At 35.3% G+C, this 22,071-nt stretch overlaps 1 protein-coding gene across 1 annotated transcript in view; it reads left to right on the top strand.

Moving 5' to 3' along the window:
* Positions 1-22,071, top strand: part of EXOC6B (exocyst complex component 6B) — a 534,006-nt gene that overhangs the window by 284,304 nt on the left and 227,631 nt on the right. The window contains exons 9-14 of the mRNA XM_006880883.1: positions 11,052-11,135; positions 11,469-11,515; positions 13,042-13,162; positions 18,704-18,775; positions 20,224-20,321; positions 21,596-21,701. Coding sequence (XP_006880945.1) covers positions 11,052-11,135; positions 11,469-11,515; positions 13,042-13,162; positions 18,704-18,775; positions 20,224-20,321; positions 21,596-21,701 — 528 coding nt within the window. The remainder of the gene's footprint in view (positions 1-11,051; positions 11,136-11,468; positions 11,516-13,041; positions 13,163-18,703; positions 18,776-20,223; positions 20,322-21,595; positions 21,702-22,071) is intronic.

Below are 22,071 nucleotides of genomic sequence, written 5' to 3'. Positions count from 1 at the left end.
AGAACAGTCATTACTCAATTACATTGATACTTTGAACCACATAGTTTTGTCTGCAAGTACTGTAACCATTATTAATCATTGTTATAGTTGTTTAGTATTTATGAACCTATATCAGAACTTAATTGTGAATTAAGTAATTAAAAGGAAGAAAGGAGAAATATAGAAAAATATTTCATTCAGTTGCTAATAATGTAATTCAGTGTAGAAAGATTTTATGAGCCAGTTTCCTTGTTGATAGTCTAGTAATCAAAGAAATATTGTACCTAAGCTATTTACATCTATTTTTTCACATACTCTATAATTACACTGGATGATCATCATTGTTAAGGACTCTGTGTAGTGGTCCCTGGGAACAGGTCTATGGGAGTGGGAGTGAAACCATGCATTGGGCACACCAATCCTAGTGGTGCCACAGGGCCCTTTCACAGGATTTGTAGCTGACACTGTAAAATGGTGATGAAAGAAATAAGTGGAGATATACATAAATAGAGAGGCATACTGTATTAATTGATTGTTGTTTGTTTAATGCTGTTGAGTCGTAGACGACTCATAGCGACCCTATGAACGAACAGCCTGAGCACTGTTCGTACATAGAGTTTCCGGAGGCAAGCCATTTCGGAAGTGGATGCCGCCCCTGCTTCCAAGCTTGATTTAGTCGGGAAGCCCCAGCCAACACTGTCCACCATGGGTGCCCATTACCACGATTGGCACATCACTGTCACAGGCTTCAGCATCACAGCAACCACGAGTTACCTCTGTACAGCAACGCACAGACCAGTGCTATACCACCTAGAAGAAAGTGTTAATTGATTAGGATATTCAAAATAATAAGGATGCGCTCCCCGCCCTTAAGGTAATACAGAGGTGTAATAAAATTTCTATCAAAATCCCAGCAAGATTTTTATAGATTATAGACAGGTTGTTCTAAAATTTGCATGGGATGGGAAAGGAACTAGAATAACTAAAACAATTTTATAAAAAAGAACAATATTTTTCACAACTTATTAGAGTCCACATAATTAACTGCCTTTCCATAGCCAAAGAATCACAATAAGTAAACATCTTTGTAGTATTATTTGCCTTAGGCAAAGATACCTACATGTGACATCAGTAATAGTATTTATCTTTCTGTGTTCTCTTAACTGAGCTTAAATTTCAGCCTTTTGCTGTCAGAGTACTGTTCTGTTTTTAAATACTCTTTACAAGATTTTACTTACGTGTGAGAATTGCTGCATGCTTATGGATCATCTCTTTTGGGGGAATGACTACAAATAGGGATCTCTTCCAGGCAATTTGCTTGGTAGCTGCCCTCCGCGATTCTTGGTATAGATGAGTAATAACATCCAGGGCTGCTTCTGTTTGCTAAAACACCTCAGTTGGTATTTCCTGAATCTATTTTTCCCAATACCTTCAGTGCAACTTGAACTTCTTCCTTCATTACCATTAGTTCTTGAACTTCTTCCTGAAATGGTTCCATACTGACCAGTTCTTTTGGTACAGTGATTCTGTGTATGCCTTCTCTCTCCTTTTGATGCTTCCTGCATCATTCAATATTTTGTCCATGGCAACTTGAGGCTTAAATGTGTTCTTTAGTTTTCTTAGCTTGAGAAATGCTGGCATGATTTTTTTTCCTTCTGATTTTCTAACGCCAACTCCTTGCATGTTTCATTATTTTACTTTGCTTTCTCAAACTGTCCTTTGAAATCGATTCAGCTCTCTTATATCATCATTTACTCTTTTTGTTTAGCTTTTATACATTGAAGATCATGCTTCAGAGTCTCTTCTGATACATATTTTTTGTCTTTTCTTTTTCTCCTATCCTACTTGTTTTTGTTATTTAGCCATCCAGTTGGAACTGTCTCTCCAGAAGGTTTTCAGAACCTTTAAGTTGCATGGAAAGAGTTTGTCCATCTGGATCAACTAATGGATTTAAACTGCCTACCTTTTGGTTTGTAGTACAGTTCCTTACCCACTAAGCGACCAGAGCTCCCTCTTGTTCTGCTAGATATGCTAAAGTAGTCCAGTGACTCTGGAATTCCATTTGCCTCTTTTAAAAAACAGATCAAAAATGAAAATGACTAAACATGCAAGTACCATATGACCTGGTATTGCCCTCCTGGGCATTTATCTCAAAGAAATCAAAGAAGTCTTAGTTCACACATAAATATGTGCAGGAATGTCTGTAGCAGTTTTATTTATAAAAGCCAAAACCTAGATATATCCCAGATGTTCTTCAACAGGTGAGTGACTAAACAAACCATAGTACATTTATACTATGGAATACTACTTGGCAATATGCATAACAGCCTGGATGAATTGCTGTAGAGAGATGCTGAATGAAAAAAGCAAAACTCACAAGGTTGCATACAGTACAGTTTCACTTATGTAACATGAAGTGACAAAATTACAGAAATGTAATACAAAAAAGTCATGATTGCTCGGATGGAGAGGGTGTTGTTAGGTTATGGGTAGATATGAAAAGGACCTAGGCATGGCTGTGAAGGGCTACTTGAGGAACCTTTGTTGGATATGTATATTTTAACTATCAGTGTCAAAGTTTTGGTTGTGATAGTTTATTGTAATTTTGCAAGATATCACCATTGTGCAAACTTGGTAAAGGCTATCTAGGATTTCTCACAGATTACCTATGAATATATAATTCTTTCAAAGGAAAAACTTTAGCTTACTTTCTTTTGTTAATCTAGATCCTTATCCTTAAAAAAAATGTTATTATGTGCTTTGAAGTTGAAACTAACTCATAGCTGATCTTCTGGGTTTTTAGAGGTTCCAAATCTTTAGAGAGGAGATTTCCATCTTTGTCTTACAAAGCAGCTGGTGAATTTGAACCATTTGCCTTTAGGTTGGCAGCAGAACTCATTACCATTGGGCCACCAGTATAAACACAGTATTTCTGTACTTCACAGATCTTCATATAATTCTACTTATTTTTAACAAACATCTGAAGTTCTTAATGACAGCTTTTAAAAATCCTTATATTCTGAAATTTTCAGTATCTGTGCAACTATTATTCATGGAAGAAAGGCATAGGTTTCTTTAAACTTACTTATTGGGTAACTAGAGTTATCCATGTAGTCAACTATATAAAGGGTTATAGTGATTTTTATTTGTTACAAATTTGGTTTTGAAATATTTGCATCAACCATGTGTCTTTAGGATAATAGCCATTAGATGTGTTTATATAGCATAAAGAGAACATGTATAATTTTTAAAGTACCTGACATTTGTCTCTGATTTTGTGCTTTTCTTCAAAAGACCCAAAAGAAGTCTTTTTATATAAGGGAAGTTCGTTGGAATTTATGTCCCTAGTTCTTTTTGCATAAAATGAATCTCTGCTTAACCTACTGTTTTCTACTGTGAGAAGAAGTAGCTTCAAGAATTGTTGTAACAATGGTAGCATAGTATTAACTATTTTTCTTGACATTTTCACTTGGAACATTTTCCTGTTAGCTCTTTAATAGTTGTTAGGAGTCCCTAGGTAGCATGAATGATTATGAACTTAGCTATTAGCCTGAAGTTGAGTAGTTTGAACCCTGCCTGCATCCTTTGGCTCTTGGGAGAGAGCTTGGCAGTCAGTTCCAGAAGCCTCACCGACTCGAAAGCCCCCTGGAGCGGTTCTGCTCTGCATCCCAGGGCAGCTGTGACAGCAGGAAGTGGTGAGGGTTCTGAAATTGTACGCTTTCATATTGTGAATTACCTTAGCAGTTTAGATGTCTTATAGGTGTGAGATCGAGAGAAGAGACTTTCCTTAAATTGACAAGTGTGAAATTGGGCATTTGAATAGTAACTTTGGAAATTAACCAACTTTGGGAATAGTTCTTTGGAGAAAATGCAGAAACGCCCTGTTGTGTTCATTGGAATTAAAGAGTGACTCCCGCGTGCTTATTATGCACAAATGCTCAACTTTTGTAAGAAGTTTTGGTGTCCCATTTTTGGACAAGTCATTTGATTTTACTTCTTCTTACATCTATCTTCCCAGCTTCCTCATTACTAGTATTGTGGGGCAACTGAAGAAAAAGATGAAATTGGAGAGCTAGAATTCAAATCATCGTACTTTTACAAATTATTTAATTAACTTCCATTTCAGTTACTTTAACTTTAAGCTTTGCCACATTATTAGAATTTTGTGACATGTTTTCTGACAATTTGAATTGTGCTTTTAAAATAGTTTGTTAAGATGCATGAATTTTATGTATCTTATTTTGGTTAGGTTTTCTTACAAAGGCAGATGTAAAATATTTCCCTAATCAATTTTCTTGATCATAGGAGAAGTTTGGATTTTCTTACTAGCCAGGCAGATAGACTGTAAGTGTGAGTAGTTTGGTTTGCTAAGCGTGATTAAGACACCATTCCTTTTTAGGCTTATTACCTTTTTGCATCTAAGGTACAACTGTTTGTCATCCGAGGTTAAAGGTTATAAAAAGTAGTCATCAATTAAAGCTTTATTGGTTGTAATTGGTAATGGTATGAAGGGAGTCAGCCAAACTGAAGCTGATAATAAAAGACTCTTTGTTAAAATATTTAATAAATTAACACTCAGTCTTGAAAGAGGAAAGCTAATTATAAAGGCTAAGATTGTTAATCATACTATTTACTTTCTTCAAAAGCACAGTCTCAGTTCCTCCATAATCATTTGATGGAGGGTTTCTTTTTTCTTTCTTTCTTAAAAAAAAGTTCCTGCAGTCTCTTTGTGCCCGGAGGGGATACTCTCTTTGGTTCAGGCTGTGGATGTGGCTGAGTGAGGAAATGCCAGGACAAACAGCTTATTAGGGCCTCATAACAACAGTTAGGGCTCTGTTAGAGTGTAATAGCTCAAAAAAGGCCACAAGTTTATGGAGGTTTATTTTGTAGGCTAATTGAGTGATAAGAATTGGGGCACTTGGCAAATTACACATTTTCTATAATAAATTATACACCAGAGCAGATATCCTTTCCCCATACATAGATTCCCCCCAAGATGCTTGCCAGTATAGTGGCTCTTCATTTAAACTGTTGCTAAGTGGAGGATGGGCACACACCTCTGTGACTCCAGAATGATTTTGCCATGGACTCTGAGTAACTTTGACATCTGGGCCTGGAATGTTACTAGATTTAAACAGTAGGGGGCATCTCAGGTTTGTCCTTTGCACATGTGTCTGTCATCTGATCTTTAGGGCCTTTCTAATGAAAGAAAATGCTGCTTTGGATCTGTGGTGCAAATTAGCCATGTGCTGAAGTGTAATATCCCGCTGCACACAGTTATGAGGCCCATGAAAAAGTCTCCCCGTTGCACGTGGAAGCAAATGAAAATGGCTCTTGCTAGTTGGCATCCATCTATCTATCTATCTACCTATCTATCTTTTTTATTTCATTTTATTTTTTTAAAAACAAAACAATAAACCAACACCAAAGAACACCACCAAACTCCAACTCTGAATAAACCTTTCTTCACTTGGCTGCCAGAACAGTTGAAAGAGAGTTGCAACTACAGTGTGGGTGGTGAAATTACAGGTCTGCAAGACCTTGGGAAATAGTGCTTCCTGTGGGACTGCAGGAGGAACTGCGCCCTGTGCCCCTTTCCCTCCTTCAATCTTTGTGTTTGTCCTGAGCTACTTTGAAGCCCAGATTTCAGTTCCAATTGTCATGGGTAGGAAAGGACTCGCTCCACTCTCCAGTAGGCCACATATCTGCCAGGGAAGACCTAGATAAAGGCTTGTGGAGTGAAATAGTGACATGGTACATATTTAACGAAGCAGACAGTCTGTCGCTCTTTGCCTGCTGTGTAGACATATTGTCCACGTGGTGAAGTCCTCTCAGGATAATATTTTTCCTTCCTCAAAACTTAGACATTTAGATGACTCTCACTAATGTGTATGCACATGACACTCAGTAATTTATGATATGTTCTGGATTTGTGTGTACATGTGTTCCTTCTTAACTTTTATGAAGAAAATAACATTCGTGGAGAGATTTTTCTTCTGGCTTTCTCTTTTCTTGAAGACTGTGGTCTAGAATTATCTGGTTTCTGGAGCATATTTTTAGCAGCAACAGCTAAACTTTACCTTGGAGCTCTTTTAGCTATAAGTTTTACCATTTTTAGATCGAAAACCAAAATTTTCCACATTAAACAACACCAATGTGTATGTTTCCCTTGTTTGTATTCAAAGAAATGTTTAAATACATGAAGAAGAATTCTAGGTTATTACGTATGCTTTACTTTTTATAGTTAAACGTGTGTTAAAACTATGTTAAAAAAAACTATGTTGGTCTCAGCATTTGCATGTTAATTTATATGTCTTTAGAGAAAGGGAGTTCGAACACTGTAATGGAGTAAAAGTGAATCATACTAAATTATGATCTTGGAGAGAAGAATTTTGTATACAAACTTTTCATGATAATAGAGGTTTTCTTTCTTGATATGTATATGTAATACATGAATGTATATATGTATGTAAATTACTTATCTAGAATAGAATGAATCTGTAAGTGGATAAACCAAAAAGTCAGTAGCAGTTATTCATGTATGCTGGGATTAAGAAAGGCTTTATTTTTCTCTCTTTGCCTAATTTTTATTGTCTGACGTACAGTCTAGAACATGATTCAGGTCTGTTTTTCATAGGAATGCTGTAAGTCATACTTGATTCAGTGACACCTAACAATAACAACAACAACAACAACAGAGATTTTTTGGTGGCTTTGTGGTAAGGAGCTGTGCTGCCTGCCATCCCAATGGCATATAGTTGAAATACACAAGTTATTTTGCAGGAGAAAAATCTGTTCCCATGTGATTAAGCTGCCTCTGGAAACCTGCTGGAGGATAAGCTATGAGTTGGTTCCAACTAAACAGTAAACAAAAAGTACAAATTTTTCTACAGAGTAAATACTGTACTTTTGTATTGATAGATTTTAAAAGAGGTAATAATATGACTATAAAAGTGTGAGGAGAAAAAAATGGGTTATTTCTTGGTCAAACACTACTAAGTTCAGTGATTAGATTTAGAGACTTAGTAGTTGCTTTCAGAAGATTTGACCATTAGTACTTCTCCCCAGGTTTATTATAAAATTCTGCATAATTCTTAATATTTAAACTAAATTTTGCTTTTTATAAATAGCGCTTAGTGATTTTTAGTGTTACTGTGAATTAAAAATTGAGGTGATGTTAAAAAAAGAAAAACAAACCAGAAAACATTTCTTTCTCTTGTTTTGGCATTAAGCAAATATAGAATATCTGTTGTCATTATTTTAGCTCTTTTATATAGTTCTAAACTCTGGGACTTCTTTATAGTAATATTTAACTTTTAGTTTCTAGGTTAATTTTTAGATAGAATACACATAATTAACAAGGAAAATGTTTAAGCCTTTTTTGCTTCTGAAAATTTCTTTTGTTAAATACTTAAAATACATAAAAAGCTGAAAACTTACACCGTCATTGACAGTGACTTTTTTCTGAATTTGAGTGGAATATTCTCTAACTCCAGGGTTGATGGAATGAATTGAGAGATCCATTTGGTGAGTGATGTGTCTGGCTGCCATAAAGAGAGTAGGCTTTGAAAGTCAGCTTTATCCTTTCAGTCACTGTCTGCCTTAGAGCTTGAAATTCCAGTCCTGAGCTGTTGACCATTAGTTGGCCATCCCTGTACAGCATACCCTGTCCTCTTTAAGGACTCCAGAGTGAGTGATGAAGTGATGGCTGCATGCACCACGGCCCCGGAGAACATACATGAATATCGTGATGTGCTCTGGGCAGAGATAGAAGCAACCTCTGTTCCTGTGGCTTATGTTCACCTTAGGAAGGTCAGAGACATACACGTGGTAGGAGACTGTTCGTGTATTAGAAGAACTGAGTGGGTAGCTTGCTTGCTCGCCCTTGGCATCCGTTTATGAGGTGCTTTGGCACAGCATTGGCCTGGGCATGTAGTCCTGCTGTGAATGCTGGACCCTCCTTACGTTAGACCTGTTGCAGGTAAGTGGCTGAAGGAGCTAACGGCAAACCATAGACCAAGTCTGGAAGAAGGTTCTGGTCTAAAAAGAACTCTTCTGTTCAGAAAAGACAAATTGAGGAATAAACGGACCACAACAACAAAACCTCAAAACAACATTTGGACAAAATAGGAGATTTCAGAGAGTGTAGAAATTGTCTTGAATAACAAGTGACAGGAAACAGCATCCTAAAATTTGAAAACAGAATTTTTAATAATTTTTCTACAAGAATTAAAAACATTTTTTCTTTTTTATGAAAATTATAAAAGGGAATTTTTTAATGAACATTATTTGCCATAAATTAGACATAACCATTATACATGAGGAAAGTGTTTAAAACACTAAACTGAAAAAAAAAAAAAGAATATCAAGATGAGATGAATAGGAATCACAAAGAAATTATAATTATTAAAAAATGGTAATTGTATTAATAGGTAAAATGTATATGTGAAAATGGAACCATAAATGGAAATATATTAATATTTTACTTACTCTTTTATCTATTCAAACAAACATTAAATGCCTGTTTTTTGCCATTATTTTATTCCATGGAAAGAGTATATAAAAGACAAATTTATATCTAGTTAAGTATTAGAGGTTCATGATTTGTTTTCTACGTAACATTTCATTGTGTATTTCTGTTATTTGCAATAAGTGGTGTGTCATTGGCTAATTAAAGGATGACTGTCCCTAAATTCTAGGTGACTGTATCTTGGTTCCAAAATGTGTGGAATAGGTAAGATGTCTTTTAGAGCCGTTTACCTCAGGATGAAAGCTTTTTAGAGTGTTAGGATGATGCTGACCAAAGAAAGCTCTGAGGGAGAATCATGGGCTGTCTCCTCCTGCTAAGATTAAAAGACTGGGAAAGCGGGTAGAAGGTATCTGACGGAGACTCAAGTTCATGGCAGTGAGGATGATGAGGACTTATGCCTCATGATGCCACTGTCCTGCAAAATGGTAACAGGTAGAGAAAAACAAAACAAAGAATGCTTCTCACTTCTTGTTTCTTAAGTGTTATAATTTGTTACCTCATTAGTTTATGGACTACATAAGCCTTGAAACAGCTGTTTTAATGTTACCTTTAATAGACAGATAAAACTTACATTTGTGTAGTTATAATCATGTATTTCCCCCTTTATAGTCTTTGAAAACCTTTTTTATTTTATGCTCAAATTTATTTTTATTTTTTTATTAATTTTAATGAAAATTTACAGACTTGAATTTCCATTCATTCATTGTTGCATTTTTCTCTCTGCCCAACCTCCCGCCCACCTTCACTCTTCTCTTTTAAGAGTAAAAGAAAAATTCTTTCATTGTTATACAGTCCCTCCCCACAAGTCCATTCCACTGTGTAGCCTTCATTTTGAAAAGTGAAAACTTTTCTTTTTAAGCTACCCCAGGGATCGACAAACCATGGTCCACCAGCCACGTTCTTCTGCTTTTGTTTCTGTATGACCTGTGAAATAAATTTACATTTTGAAGTGAATGTAATAAAATAAAAAGAATATATCAGAGCAGGTGAAAATTATATGAGATTCTAATTTTAGTATTTCATTTCAAATAAAATAATATTTTCTTGGAATAAAGCTGCACTTAATTTTTTGTTGTCAGTGACTACTGTTGTCCTATAACAATACATTTGTTGCAATAGAGACTATAGTTTGGTCTGCGAAACCTAAAACTTTTATTGTCCTGCCCTTTGCAAACAAACATTTGGTAATCTTTGAGCGATAGTGTGCTTATGTGATTCTGGTCAACTGTCTCATTTAAATTTTCCTATTTAAAGATCTCACCAAGTAACACCTGAACAGAGTTTGGAAGGTGGAAGGGACTGAAGTGGGTCTGCTTGAAGTTTATACTACAAATACTCTCTTTTTCAGTTGTTTAACCATATTTTTATAATAAGTACTGACATGAAAGTTATAAATTGTCAGATACTGTTCCAAAGGATGTATATTTTATCTAAATCTTCATAACAGCTCTGTGCCTCTACTCTGTCAAGAAGGGAGCTCTTGTGGTGTGATCCCCATGGGGTTTGTGCTGGTAACAAGAGTGCTTCTCGAATCCACTGTGGACTCATGGACAAAGAGGGGCACTCTCTTCCCGTGCTGTTTATAGCTTCTGAAAACCCACTAGAAGGTCAGCTGTGTCTGTTCCAACTTGACAGCAATGAGTCTTTGAAACTCTGTTAGCTAACGTTGTGTAATAGAGAGTTTAAGTTACTTAGCCTTAATTATTGATGATTTGAATGCACCCATCTAATTCTTAACAACTGTGCTGTGCTCCAACTTCATGCATACTCTTGCTTATTTGTAAAAACTTTATGTTAAGAGTAGAACTTCAAAATGCAATTTAAACCCAGAAACCCTAAATGAAAAGTGGAAAATATACATCAAGAATTTCTGGTGCTTAGCTCTTTCTTTTTTGGTGATCATCCTGTTTGGGGTTATATCCTCTGTGGATGCTGTATATCCTCTTTGGACACATTGTATCCTCTCAGGATGTGTTGTTTCCTCTCTAGATGTATCCTCTCCACTCTGATGTGTTGTATCCTTTCTAGATGTATCATATTCTTTCTGGATGTGTTATGTCCTCTCTGGATGTATTAAATCCAATCAGGATGCATTGTATCCTGTCTGGATTTACTGGTCTCAGTTCTTGCCTTTTCCTTACTTCTCTTTGCTCATGATTCATTTTAAGACCGTGCTTTATTCTGGACATTTTATTTAAACTCTGTTATATGAGTTGTATATTTTAAGAAATATTTTCTCAGTTGCCATCATACTCTAAGAAGATTAATTTGCCATCATTCTTGTGAATTTATAATAGCTGATTCAGAAACTATTGGTGTGCTGGTGACTGAGTTCTGGTAGCTTCCTTGTAAAGATCTTATACACCCTGAGTTTGTAAGTAAGGCTGTATATCTTGTTGTTTGTTGGCTTTTGTTATTTGATCGTCATCATTATTAAATAGCTGATTTTGTGAGATACGGAGCTGCCATAGTTCTAAATCTTGAAACTTCTCTTTTGAAAAAGTAGGGTAATTGGTGTCATGTTTTTCTGTTTGTTTTACAGGGTGCCCGGGAAACATTTGAGAACTACTACAGGAAACAGAGACGAAAACAAGCCCGCTTGGTTCTGCAGCCTCCATCCAACATGGTAGGCTTCCCACCATGATCAAGTCCTTAATCTGTGCATATATACTGATTGAATCCTTTTTATTATTTTTCATCCATTCTCGTTTGTTTGTTTGTTTGACTCTCACACTTAGAGGTATTTTGGTGGATGAAAATGGTAGCTAACATTTGTGCTTGCTGTGTATCACATGTTGAAGTATTGGATATATCTTGTCTGATTTCATCCTCTCTATATGCGTGTAAAGTAGTACTGTTGTGTCTACGGCATGTTCTTAGGAAAAGAACCTTAAGTAACTGATTTTAACTTTATTTTAATGTGAAAAGAAATAAATCACTTTTTCTCTGTTTGTTGCAGCATGAAACTTTAGAAGGCTACAGGAAGTATTTTAATCAAATTGTAGGGTATGTATATCTATATATTAAATGTATATAGTTTGATTAGGTAAATTGTGACATTTAGAAAAAAAGATTTCTAATTTTTTCTTGAGAAATTCTTTTTCGAAATCCTTAGAGAGACAAGATTAATTTCTTTTGTGTTTATCAATCTGTGGACTCCAGTGAATTCCTGGGAGGAAGATACTGAATTATAGTGCCATAGTATTCGATGCTTTATCTTCTTTATTAATAAGAAAGAACAAAATGATCTACCAAAGTTGTAAATTTTTTTAAGGCAGTATCAGATAATAAAAAGTGAGTTCCGGTAATGGCATCCAGAGGGAGTGGTGCTGCTAACCCACAGGTAGCCTTCTCTGGTCGTTCAGACCCACCAGCAGCCCTGAGAGAGAAAGATGGGCAGTCTCGTCCTGTGTCAGTTAGAGCCTCAGAATCACCTATGAGTTGGTTTCAACTCGACGGCAGTGACATTGAGAATGAGGTAGCTAGTCAACACTTTAAACTTTTCAGACCACAGCCTCTGTTATGTTGCAACACCAAAGCAGCCTTACATAATACCTAAATGAATGATTTTGGCTGTGTTTTAATAAAGCTTTATTCATAAAAATGGACTGTAGGCCACAGTGGTAATTTGTCACCCTTAATATGGAGTGTATTTCCTAGTGGGATTGAAGTTTCAAAATAAACCTTCAAAATACAAGCAGCTTTTATTAGTGGTAAAATAATCACCTGGAATTAAAAGAAAGAAAATTTAGTTGCATTATTCTTTCACATTTCTTTTGGATTTAGATTTTTTCAACATAATTAATAATCTTCATTCATATACGTCAAAGGGTTCTTTATTTAAAAATTTGTTAACACATATGTAAAATAACTGAAGAAAGCCACAACAGAATATTTGAAAATAAGAATTTGTTTCTTTTAACCTCTGTACATTGCTTTTTAATGCATAGGTGGACATCCTTATGAAGGAAATTATTTTAGATTTTGTGTTTATTATTAAAAATACATACTTTAGCTTTCATTGTCTCTTTCAGATCTATTGATTTGGTGAAAATTTGCTGTCTTTTCATTTGTAAAATATTAAAAATAGTCATGTTTACCTATAAACATTTTCCTTCCTTTTAATTTGCTTCATTTAATGAGTAATATTTAATAGAGATACTACTTCAATCTAAGAAGAAAGATTGAGCAGGAAAAGAATCTTTGGTGTAAGAATTCTGATTTTATTTATGATATCAAATACCCTTTTTAATGGGAAAAATGCTGATTTTTTGTTTGTTTGTTTTGTGGGGTTTTTGGGTATTTTCCCCCCATTTTTAAAAATAGTTTATTGACAAAACTTGAATACAAATTCAAACAAATTCTTTCAATTTCCCTCACTCCCACACCCATCAAATTGTACAACTCAGTGATTAATCACCCAAATTTTTGAACAGAATTTATTGGTAACTCTTCATGTTTATCAAACCATGGAGGTATTGGTCAAACTCTAATTTATGACATATATACTTTTTTATTTCCCCCTGAATCAGCTTTTTTGTGGTTGAAGATCACATTTTACATACAACCCAAGGCTTGGTAAATAGAGCGTATATTGATGAACTATGGGAAATGGCACTTTCAAAAACCATCGCTGCACTTCGTACTCACTCGGTATGTAAGAGGCCCAAAAGATGTTCTTAGAACTGCTTATGTATGTACTATTTAGTATTTTATTGCTATGAGTGTTGTTTGGAATCAACCATTTCACTTTTGTCTTCAAAGACACATGAAAGTAGCCCCTTCACATTGCCATGTTTTTGGTTTTTGGGTGTTTTTTTGCAATTAGAAGACAAAGTAACATCTATTGATTGCACTTTATGTGTTTGCCATTGTTCTATGTACTTCGTATGTAATGCCTTAGTCCATCTTTTTTTTTTAACTGTTTAAAATAGATACTGTTATATTTACCTTATTGTTGAGGGAACTGAGCCTCAGAGGGATTAAGTAACCAGCCTAAAGTCAGTAAGGATGGAGTTTGGATTCAAACCCAAGTTGTCTGACTCCTAATTCCATAGCCTCAGCTCCTACTCTGTGTTATTACACGGAGCTCTGTTGGTTTTGTAGTAAGAAGCTGTTCTAATCCCAAAAACACATAATGTGAATCCCCCAGCTGCTCCATGGGAGAAGGATGGGCAGTCTCCTCCTGTGTGATTTACAGCCTCTCCCCCACTGCAGGGTCAGCTGAGTCAGTTTCGACTTGACTGCATACAGCAACAACTCTATATTACCTTCTATAATGCCTCTCAGTGCTATAACAATGAGTTGAGGCTTATAATTCCTCCCTTATGTTTTTGGGAGAGGGAAGGTTACGTTGTAACAATAAACTACCTAATGATTTTCAAGGTCTCTTGTTATATTAAGGCAACTCTGTTGTGCCATCCTCACTTTCATAAATGTTTCAGTACTATGTCCGTCTGTCTCATAGACAGTTGTCGTCTTTTGCGGACCTTCTTACCATGCATGATGTCAGTCTCCAGGGACTGCCGCTTCCAGATGACATGTCCAGAGTACTTGAGATAAAATCTTGCCATCCTCATGTCTGTGGAGCTTTCTGGTGTTACTTCTTCCAATGTTGCTTTGTTATTCTTATGGAAGTATATTTGGAAGCAAGAGTGGCATCCACTTCCTAAACAACATGTCTTGGGAAACTCTGTGAACTTTGGATGATAGTTATAGGAAGCTTTGCTAGGAATAGTGCACGATTTGATGGTAATCAACAACAACATGAAAATCTGTAATTTATTCCATATTCTTTGCCAACAGCATAACTCAAAGACATCAGTTCTTCTTTGATCTTCTTTATTTCATTGAAATTAATAATAAATTTAAAAAAAAGAACTAAAGAGAAAAAAAAAGACAGACATGGGGGATTGGGAGAGAATGGGAAAAGAGTGGATAGATAATGAATTACTGCATTAGAATAGATGAGGGGAAGAACTAACCAAAAGGAATTTATAATTAAGTATTAAATATATGACAACAGTCTGGAACAAGGGATGTATTGCAGGGTGGGCTGGGTGGGGGTGGGGGAGAAAATGTATAACAATGAAAAAATATTAAAAGGGGAAAAGCAACTAAATGATGACGTTGGACAATTTTGCAGCAAAGGTCTTTAACGTTTCTTTTTTTAAGTCTTTAAAGGGGTTTTCTTTTTTAAAAAAAATTGGTTTGCATATAATCATTCATATATACAGTTTTTCATTCACATATACAGTGTTTTATACAATCATTCATGTACATTGTATTTCAGACAGTCATTCATATACATAATGTTTCATCCATGTATATTGTTTTTCAAAGATAACACTTTCGGATCTAAGTGACCCAGACCAGGGTCTTTCAGATGCCTCATATGGTTGTAAAAGCTGAAGAAAGAATAACAAAGAAGAAGAATAAAAAGGTTGGATGTCTCTGACTTACGGTGTTGGTGAAGAATATTTAATAAACCATGGCCTGGTGTAAGAATGGACAAATCAGTCTTGGAAAAAGTAACACCAGAATGAATGTTCCTTAGAAGTGAGAAAGACAAAACCTTGTCTCAAGTGCTCTGGTCATGTCGTCAGGAGGGACCAGTCTCTGGACAAAGATAAAGCACTTGAAGACTGTCAGTGAGATGGATTGACACAGTGCCTGTGTCCGTGAGCTTGAGCACAGCCGTGATTGTGAAGATGTGGTGTTCTCCTGGTACATGGTCACTATGGGACAGAACCAACAGGACAGCACTTAATAACAACAGCATTCTTTCTGTTTTATTTCTCAGAAATGCTTTTTTTTTGGTGAGAATTTTGCTGGTCGGCTATTCACCTTACATTGTTTTTGAACTATGTCTACTGATTTTCCGTTTTTCAGTTAGTTCTGCCCTGAAAAAAGCTGTCATCTTTGCTACTTCTCCAGGTAGCCTTTGTGTAGTTCAGGACAGGAAATGTGCAGTAATTTATAAATAAATGCTGTTTTGCCTACAACCAGGAACAAAAGGTCCCCTTGTAGGTATTCAGGCTACTCTTTCAGGTTGACTTCCAAGCCAGGGACAGAGTCGGGAATGGCAAGGGGAGAAGGTCATAACATTTTCAAAAGATTTTTCTTTTATGGTTTTAACTTGCCTTTTAACTTAGTATTCATTTATTTGTTGATGAGAGCTTTACTTTGACTGATAAAATTTATTTTTATAGTTTCTGGGTATTTTTATCTTCAGTTCTTCTTTATTTAAACTCTGAGAGAATGAAAAAGAGGAGAAATCCATCAACTCATTTTATGAAGCATGTGTCATCTTGGTACTGAAACCAGATGACGATTATAGCAGAGCGCATGAATTTACAAATATAATCAGGCTCATTCATAAATATAGATCAGAAATCTTTAGTTACTAGAAACCGTAAACCAGCCATCTACTGAGAAATAATCTGGTCTCCACACATCATTTTTTATCTATTAACATGAGATAAAGTAAAATAGATACATAAATAGATAAATCTCCAAATTTGTTAGATACTTAATTATTTGTAAAATTCAATCCTAATAAGAATTCCTGAAAAAGAAGATGCATGTTAAAAAAAAAATCTAAGTGAAGGTTTTATGTGATTACTGAAAAAAAGTAAAAAGAAATGAGTAAAAAGGATATTGTTTATAAAATAATTAAGAAGAACTGACTCAATAAAAAGCAGGAATGAAGCAAAACATGAAATTAAGAATTGTAATTAGTGAATTTAAAAAGACAGGAGTAGGTCCAGATATGTCCAAGAAATGTCAAAAGAGTTTGAAAACTATATATTGATTAGTTGCTAGTCAGTTTTGCAAAAACAAAATGACATATCGTTAAGAGTACAGAATGAGGGTTGCAGAGTGGATTATATTTGGGGGTTGGGGGATGTGTGTGCGGGATTGCGTACCAATGAGGGAGTTTTTCTTTTGCTTTTGAAGGAGAGGAGCAAATGGGGGTGGGGTGGGGGTGCCGGGGAGAGAGGTGCAAAAATGAATGAATGGAATTCCAAAATCTGTAGATGTTCATTGAAATGAAAAATAGAGAAATTTAAAAAAAAAAAAGAAATATATTTTCTCATGAAAGGAAATCCATGTCTCTGTAAATTTTCATTGAAATTAATAATAAATTTTAAAAAAGAATAAAAATATATTTTATCAGAATAAAAAGGAAGTTTGAAAATAAGAGGAATGCAGAAAATGAAAGTAGGGTGAAGCACTAGAGCATTTTAGGGGGATAAAAGGGATTTTTTTTTTAAATATACCCCCTCCTCACCCAGCAGTGTGGTTGAATGTAAGAGATTAATTCAGTTAGAGAAATCAGTACTATGCAAAAATCAAGGATGACTGAATCATTACATCAACTCCCAATTACATCTTTCCATAGTTCCTAAATAATATCATTACATAACAGCAAAATTAACTTGTCAAACCAGTGAGAATCAACTGTAACCATTACAATCAGTATTACTTTTTGTCTCATAATTCATAGTTATTGCTAAGTATGGGCAAATTAATTAGATAGAATCTTTACTCTTCTTGTAAAATATTGGGCAAGATAACTGATGAATAAGGAATGTTGTGTACAGTCAAGTTGGAACCAACCCATTGCTGACCCTTCAGCATGTTTCCAGAGGCAGTTATCACATGAACAGAGATTACCCATTTTCCTCCTACTGGGCACCTGATAGATTCCAACTATGTACCTTTGTGGTGATAGCCAGAATTCTGACTAATCTGACTAAGCCACCAAATAAGGAGCAGATATATTAATTTTAAACACCAAGAAGACAGCCACCAAATAAGGAATATAGATATATGAATTTTAAACGCCCAAAAAGAAAATCTGTAGCTACATTAGGTGGAAGAAGGAAGCCTCGATCTTTGTAACACCAAAGCTAAGTCATAAAAAGACAAAGTGACAGTCACATTATTTTGGGAAAATTCAGAATATAGCTGTCAGAGCTTGAGAGAAGGACCAAAGTTCTGTTAGAGAGAACCTAAATACCAGATCAGTGCATTTGCGTGAAGTAGCCACTTTTTTATCTTTGCATTCACCAAATACGCCATTTAAATCTTCAAATTTGTACCTAATGAAGTTATGCATGAATATTATATGGAATATTTACTTCCTGTGTATTTTATGCCTGTTTTTCTCTTTCTTAAATTTTATATTGATTTGCCTACAAAATTCATATTCATTGTGTTTCATTCTTATGCATTGTTTTTCATACCTTCCTTCATTCTCATTGTGTTTCATGCAATAATTTCCATACATTGTGTTTTATAAAATTAATCACCATTCATCTATTCTCACTATTATCCTATCTTTTCAGGCCCCTACTGATCTTTCTTAATTCCTTCACCCCTTTCCCTCCGCCCACCAAACTGTAACCTCATAATTTTTCATCCTCAGTCCCCCAATTCCTTACTTCTTTGGATTCTTATACACATCTTGCTAGTTATCCTTTGATTTTTACAGTAATAGTCTTATGCTTTATTTGTCCCTATGAAGCTGAGTTCATTCAGCATAATGCTTTCCAGCCTCTCCCATTGTTACATAGTATTTTTTTTTAATTGTTGCTCTTGAGTGCTACATAGTATTCCATTGTGTACCACAATTTTTAGTCCTTTTCATTTGTTGATGGACTTTAGGGCTGTTTTCATTTTCTTGTTACTGTTTTCTTTTCCCTTTTTTCTCTTGTTTCTGTTATTTAGTTTGGTTTTTACTCTTTATTGTTTAATTAAACTTGCCAAATGTTTGCTTATGGGCTTTTGGCATAATCAAATATTTTGTTTTATTAATTTTTTTCTCTCATTTACTAATATTTTCATGTTACTTTGTTATTAATAGCCTTAACTATGATACCACTTTGATGTGAAGTATTTTATTGTTGTTCATTAAAAAAAATAGTCCATAATAGCAATTTTAGTTTCTTATTTTATTGAAGAGTTATTTAGAAATGTGTTTAATTTTCAAGTATTAAAAATGTAGACCATAGTGTATTAAACTCTTTTAATCTTAGCTTTTCCTTAGATAAATTTAATTTCACCTTATGCCAGGAAAGAGTGGAACCATGTAGAGGGTGTCTCTTGAGGGGGAAGCATTAAGCAAATACATTAAAATTTCATTTTTCTTTTAATCATTCTTTTTCCTTTTACATTTTATTCCTTTAGTCTTACTGCTCTGACCCAAACCTCGTGTTAGATTTGAAGAATCTCATAGTGCTTTTTGCTGACACACTTCAGGTATGTGACGTTTGTTTGCATGTGGGAGCTCTGGTGGGAGTAGTACCACTAACCCAAGAGCGGTGCCAGTTACCTTTCAAATCCACCAGCTGCTCCAAGTGAGAAAGGCAAACCGTCTCCTCCCAGGTGATTTACACCTTTAGAAACCGCTGGAAGGTGGATTCCTGCTCCACAGTCACTTTGACTTTTTAACTTTATGTATGCTCATCTAAGCTAGTTCATCAGCTCTAAATCTTTGTCACTGGCTTCCTAACCTTGAGTACAGACCTTTTGGTATTTCAATATATTTCTTATTAATAGGCCCCTTTTAAAATTTCTTAATAGCATTTTCTGCTTTTCACATTGACCCTTTATATTCTCATAAATACCTCCTTCCCCCCCTTTTTTTTCTCTCATCACATCTCATGAAATAATAAACTGTCTTTGTTTTTCAAGATGTTCTGCATTTAGATAAGTACATGAATAACTTTGTTGTTGTTGATTGTGTGGAGTTGAGGTCTACTCATAGCAACTCTATGAACAAAAGACCTAATGTCTTTCCGTAGCTATCGTTGTTTCTCCAAGTTCATAGTTTCCAGAGGAAGTGGATGCCATTCCTGCTTCCCAACCTATTTTACAACTGGGAGCTCTACCAAACACTGTCAACAATGGGAAACCATTCTGGTATTTGATATCCCCATGGCACAAGGTTCAGCATCATGGAAGACCCAGGTTACCTCATACAGCACAGTGACAAAGAGTGATGTGCAAAGTGGAAGAATATTCTTTCAGATATAACAACACTAGTCTCAATTAGCAGTGATTAAGCGTTGTCGAGTCAAGTAAGCTTTGCACAATAGACCTGAACTCTGTTCTTAATTAACATCATTTCTGTGCATTAATAAATAACTTTAGAGTTTATTAATTCCCCACTTTTTGTTGCAAAACCCCAACCATTGCAATTGAGTCAGCTCTCACTCCTCGCCTGAAGGGCAAAGAAGATTCTGTACTCTCTGCAAATGTAAACCACTCCAGCTTTGTCCCATGGAAAAACTGGTGTATTCAGAGCACTGATGTTTCTCATAGCAGCAGTTACTTTCAACATTGTGTCACCAGGGCTCCTTTGATTTTTCTAAACCACTTATTTAAAAAGTTAGCATTGTAAGTGGGCAATACTGGTAGCTTTTTGTTTCTTTTCTGACTCCTTGTGATTGCTATATGGAGTAAGAGTAAGAGTTGTAGGAAGAACTTAATGGATAAATTTTTGTCTTTATCTTGCTCTCTTTTTGCTAAACATTTTTTAATTTTGCAGATAAAGACTCAAGATATCAAGTTGAATATAAGAGTCTAATGTCATTGTCTCATTTCAATTGTTGCCAAAGAACAAAAATTGTTTTCCAGTATTTAATCTTCCTAAGGTTGGTAAAATTCTCCATAGCAAATAAAGCTGTTCTCATGTTTTATTTCAGGTGTACGGTTTTCCTGTAAACCAGCTTTTTGACATGCTTTTAGAAATCAGAGACCAGTATAGTGAAACTCTACTAAAGAAATGGGCAGGTATTTTCAGGTGAGAAAGTATGTCATGCCATTTGTATATGTACTTGCACAAGCGTGGACGCACTGTGTTTAACCACTAAGTTTCTCAGACTTGACATGTGAAAGTGTATGGGGTCTGTATTTTCTAATTTTTGTAGTTTATGATCCAGAATTCTTGCAATTTAAGTGATCGCTAAAGTACAGTTCCCAGTGGATGTAAAATCATACTCAGACTGCAACAGCTAGGCTCCTGCCGCCTCCCAGATTATCTTGTATCTTCTCATTCTGCAGTTTATGTGTATGTGGTTCCATGGGGGGAATGGTGGGAGCAGAGAGTTGAGGAGGGATAGGGGTGAAATCACAGGGTTGCACAATTTGGTGGGTGGAGGGAGAGGGTAAAGGAAATGGGAGAGTACATTTTTCTCCTGCAGAGTCTCGGGTAGATTCCAGCAACCTGAAGTGAGAGGCCTTGGACTTAGCCGAGTGACTCACTAGAGGCTGCCCCCTCAGAGCTCCTGTCAAGAGCTCACCATTGTTCCTTTAATCTTACTCTTCACTTTTTGTGAGCACATCCCTGATCGTTACTTATGCTAACTCATTTTGTGTTAATGTCATTTGTATTCCCTACCCCAGTTTGATCTAGTGAGTTGTTTTATTTAGCAGAGAGTTACCGTCTCTAGGAAGGTTAAAAGTTCATAATAGAACATGAGCACAGGCTTAAGAACTCTGGATCTGATACCTTTCGTGAATTTCTGTTCTTATTTCTATGTTGTCGTTTTATTGGTAGTATTTTCTCTACTTACAGAAAATTATCAGTCTAGTTAAGGAGACAGAACTATAGAAGAAAACGAAAACTTTAGGATTGATACATAATAGTGGATAAAGAAATGTAAATGAATATAATTTTTATTTCTGACAGCAGTTTCTAGTACAAGATTAAAGAACACAGTCTAATCATATTTTTTAAAAAATATACATTCTCCAGAATGGACATATTTTTGTTCTTTACCTCTTCTTTGCCTTAAGGCTTCAACATGTTGCTCTAAGTCTCAGAAATTTTCTTTATATAAATTTCAAACACTAGAAAATTATGTTCTTTTTGTTTGATTGTTGGTTTTATATTTGGGTTTGGGGTTAGGGGTTTTTTTGGTGTGTTCTCTTTTGAAACAAATAGGTTTTATTTGTTTCTGTTTTGTTTTTGTAGAGAGAGTAAATAGAATACTGGGAACATAACTTTTTCGTTACTTCATCTGAAATTTATTGAGGATTGTGAGAGTGACTGCTGCTTCTTTTTTTTCTTTATAGGAACATACTTGATTCTGACAACTATAGTCCTATTCCAGTTTCAAGTGAAGAGGTCTATAAAAAAGTGGTAGGACAATTTCCATTCCAAGATACAGAGCTGGAAAAGGTAAGCTATAGTTCAGATGCATTTTTCTAGTCATTTTGCATTGTTTAAAGGCTTTGTTGGGGGCTTCCCTCCAAATCTCCTTTCAGGGAGGGAGGTCCGTCTGTTTGGGGATGTAACTTTCTAATAAATCTATCATTACTAAGTACCCTCAAAAAAAAAAGAGGTTTTGTTGGCTCAGTCTCATCAAAACCATTACCTCTGCCTTAATGGGCTTGAACTCTTGAACAACTTCAAAGGACTCTTTGTGGAGCTTAGAACAAGTTTCTGATTTGAAAATCAAGATGACTTCGGGATTTCATCACCTCTGAAGAGATGGAAGGATTATCCCCACTGGGTTTACACTTTGAAATATTTGCTTTATTACACTTTT

This window comes from Elephantulus edwardii, unplaced genomic scaffold (assembly GCF_000299155.1).
Source record: "Elephantulus edwardii isolate Elephantulus edwardi_28Jun2011 unplaced genomic scaffold, EleEdw1.0 scaffold00011, whole genome shotgun sequence".
In the NCBI taxonomy this organism is placed as follows: domain Eukaryota; kingdom Metazoa; phylum Chordata; class Mammalia; order Macroscelidea; family Macroscelididae; genus Elephantulus; species Elephantulus edwardii.
This window is presented reverse-complemented; position numbering and strand designations above follow the sequence as displayed.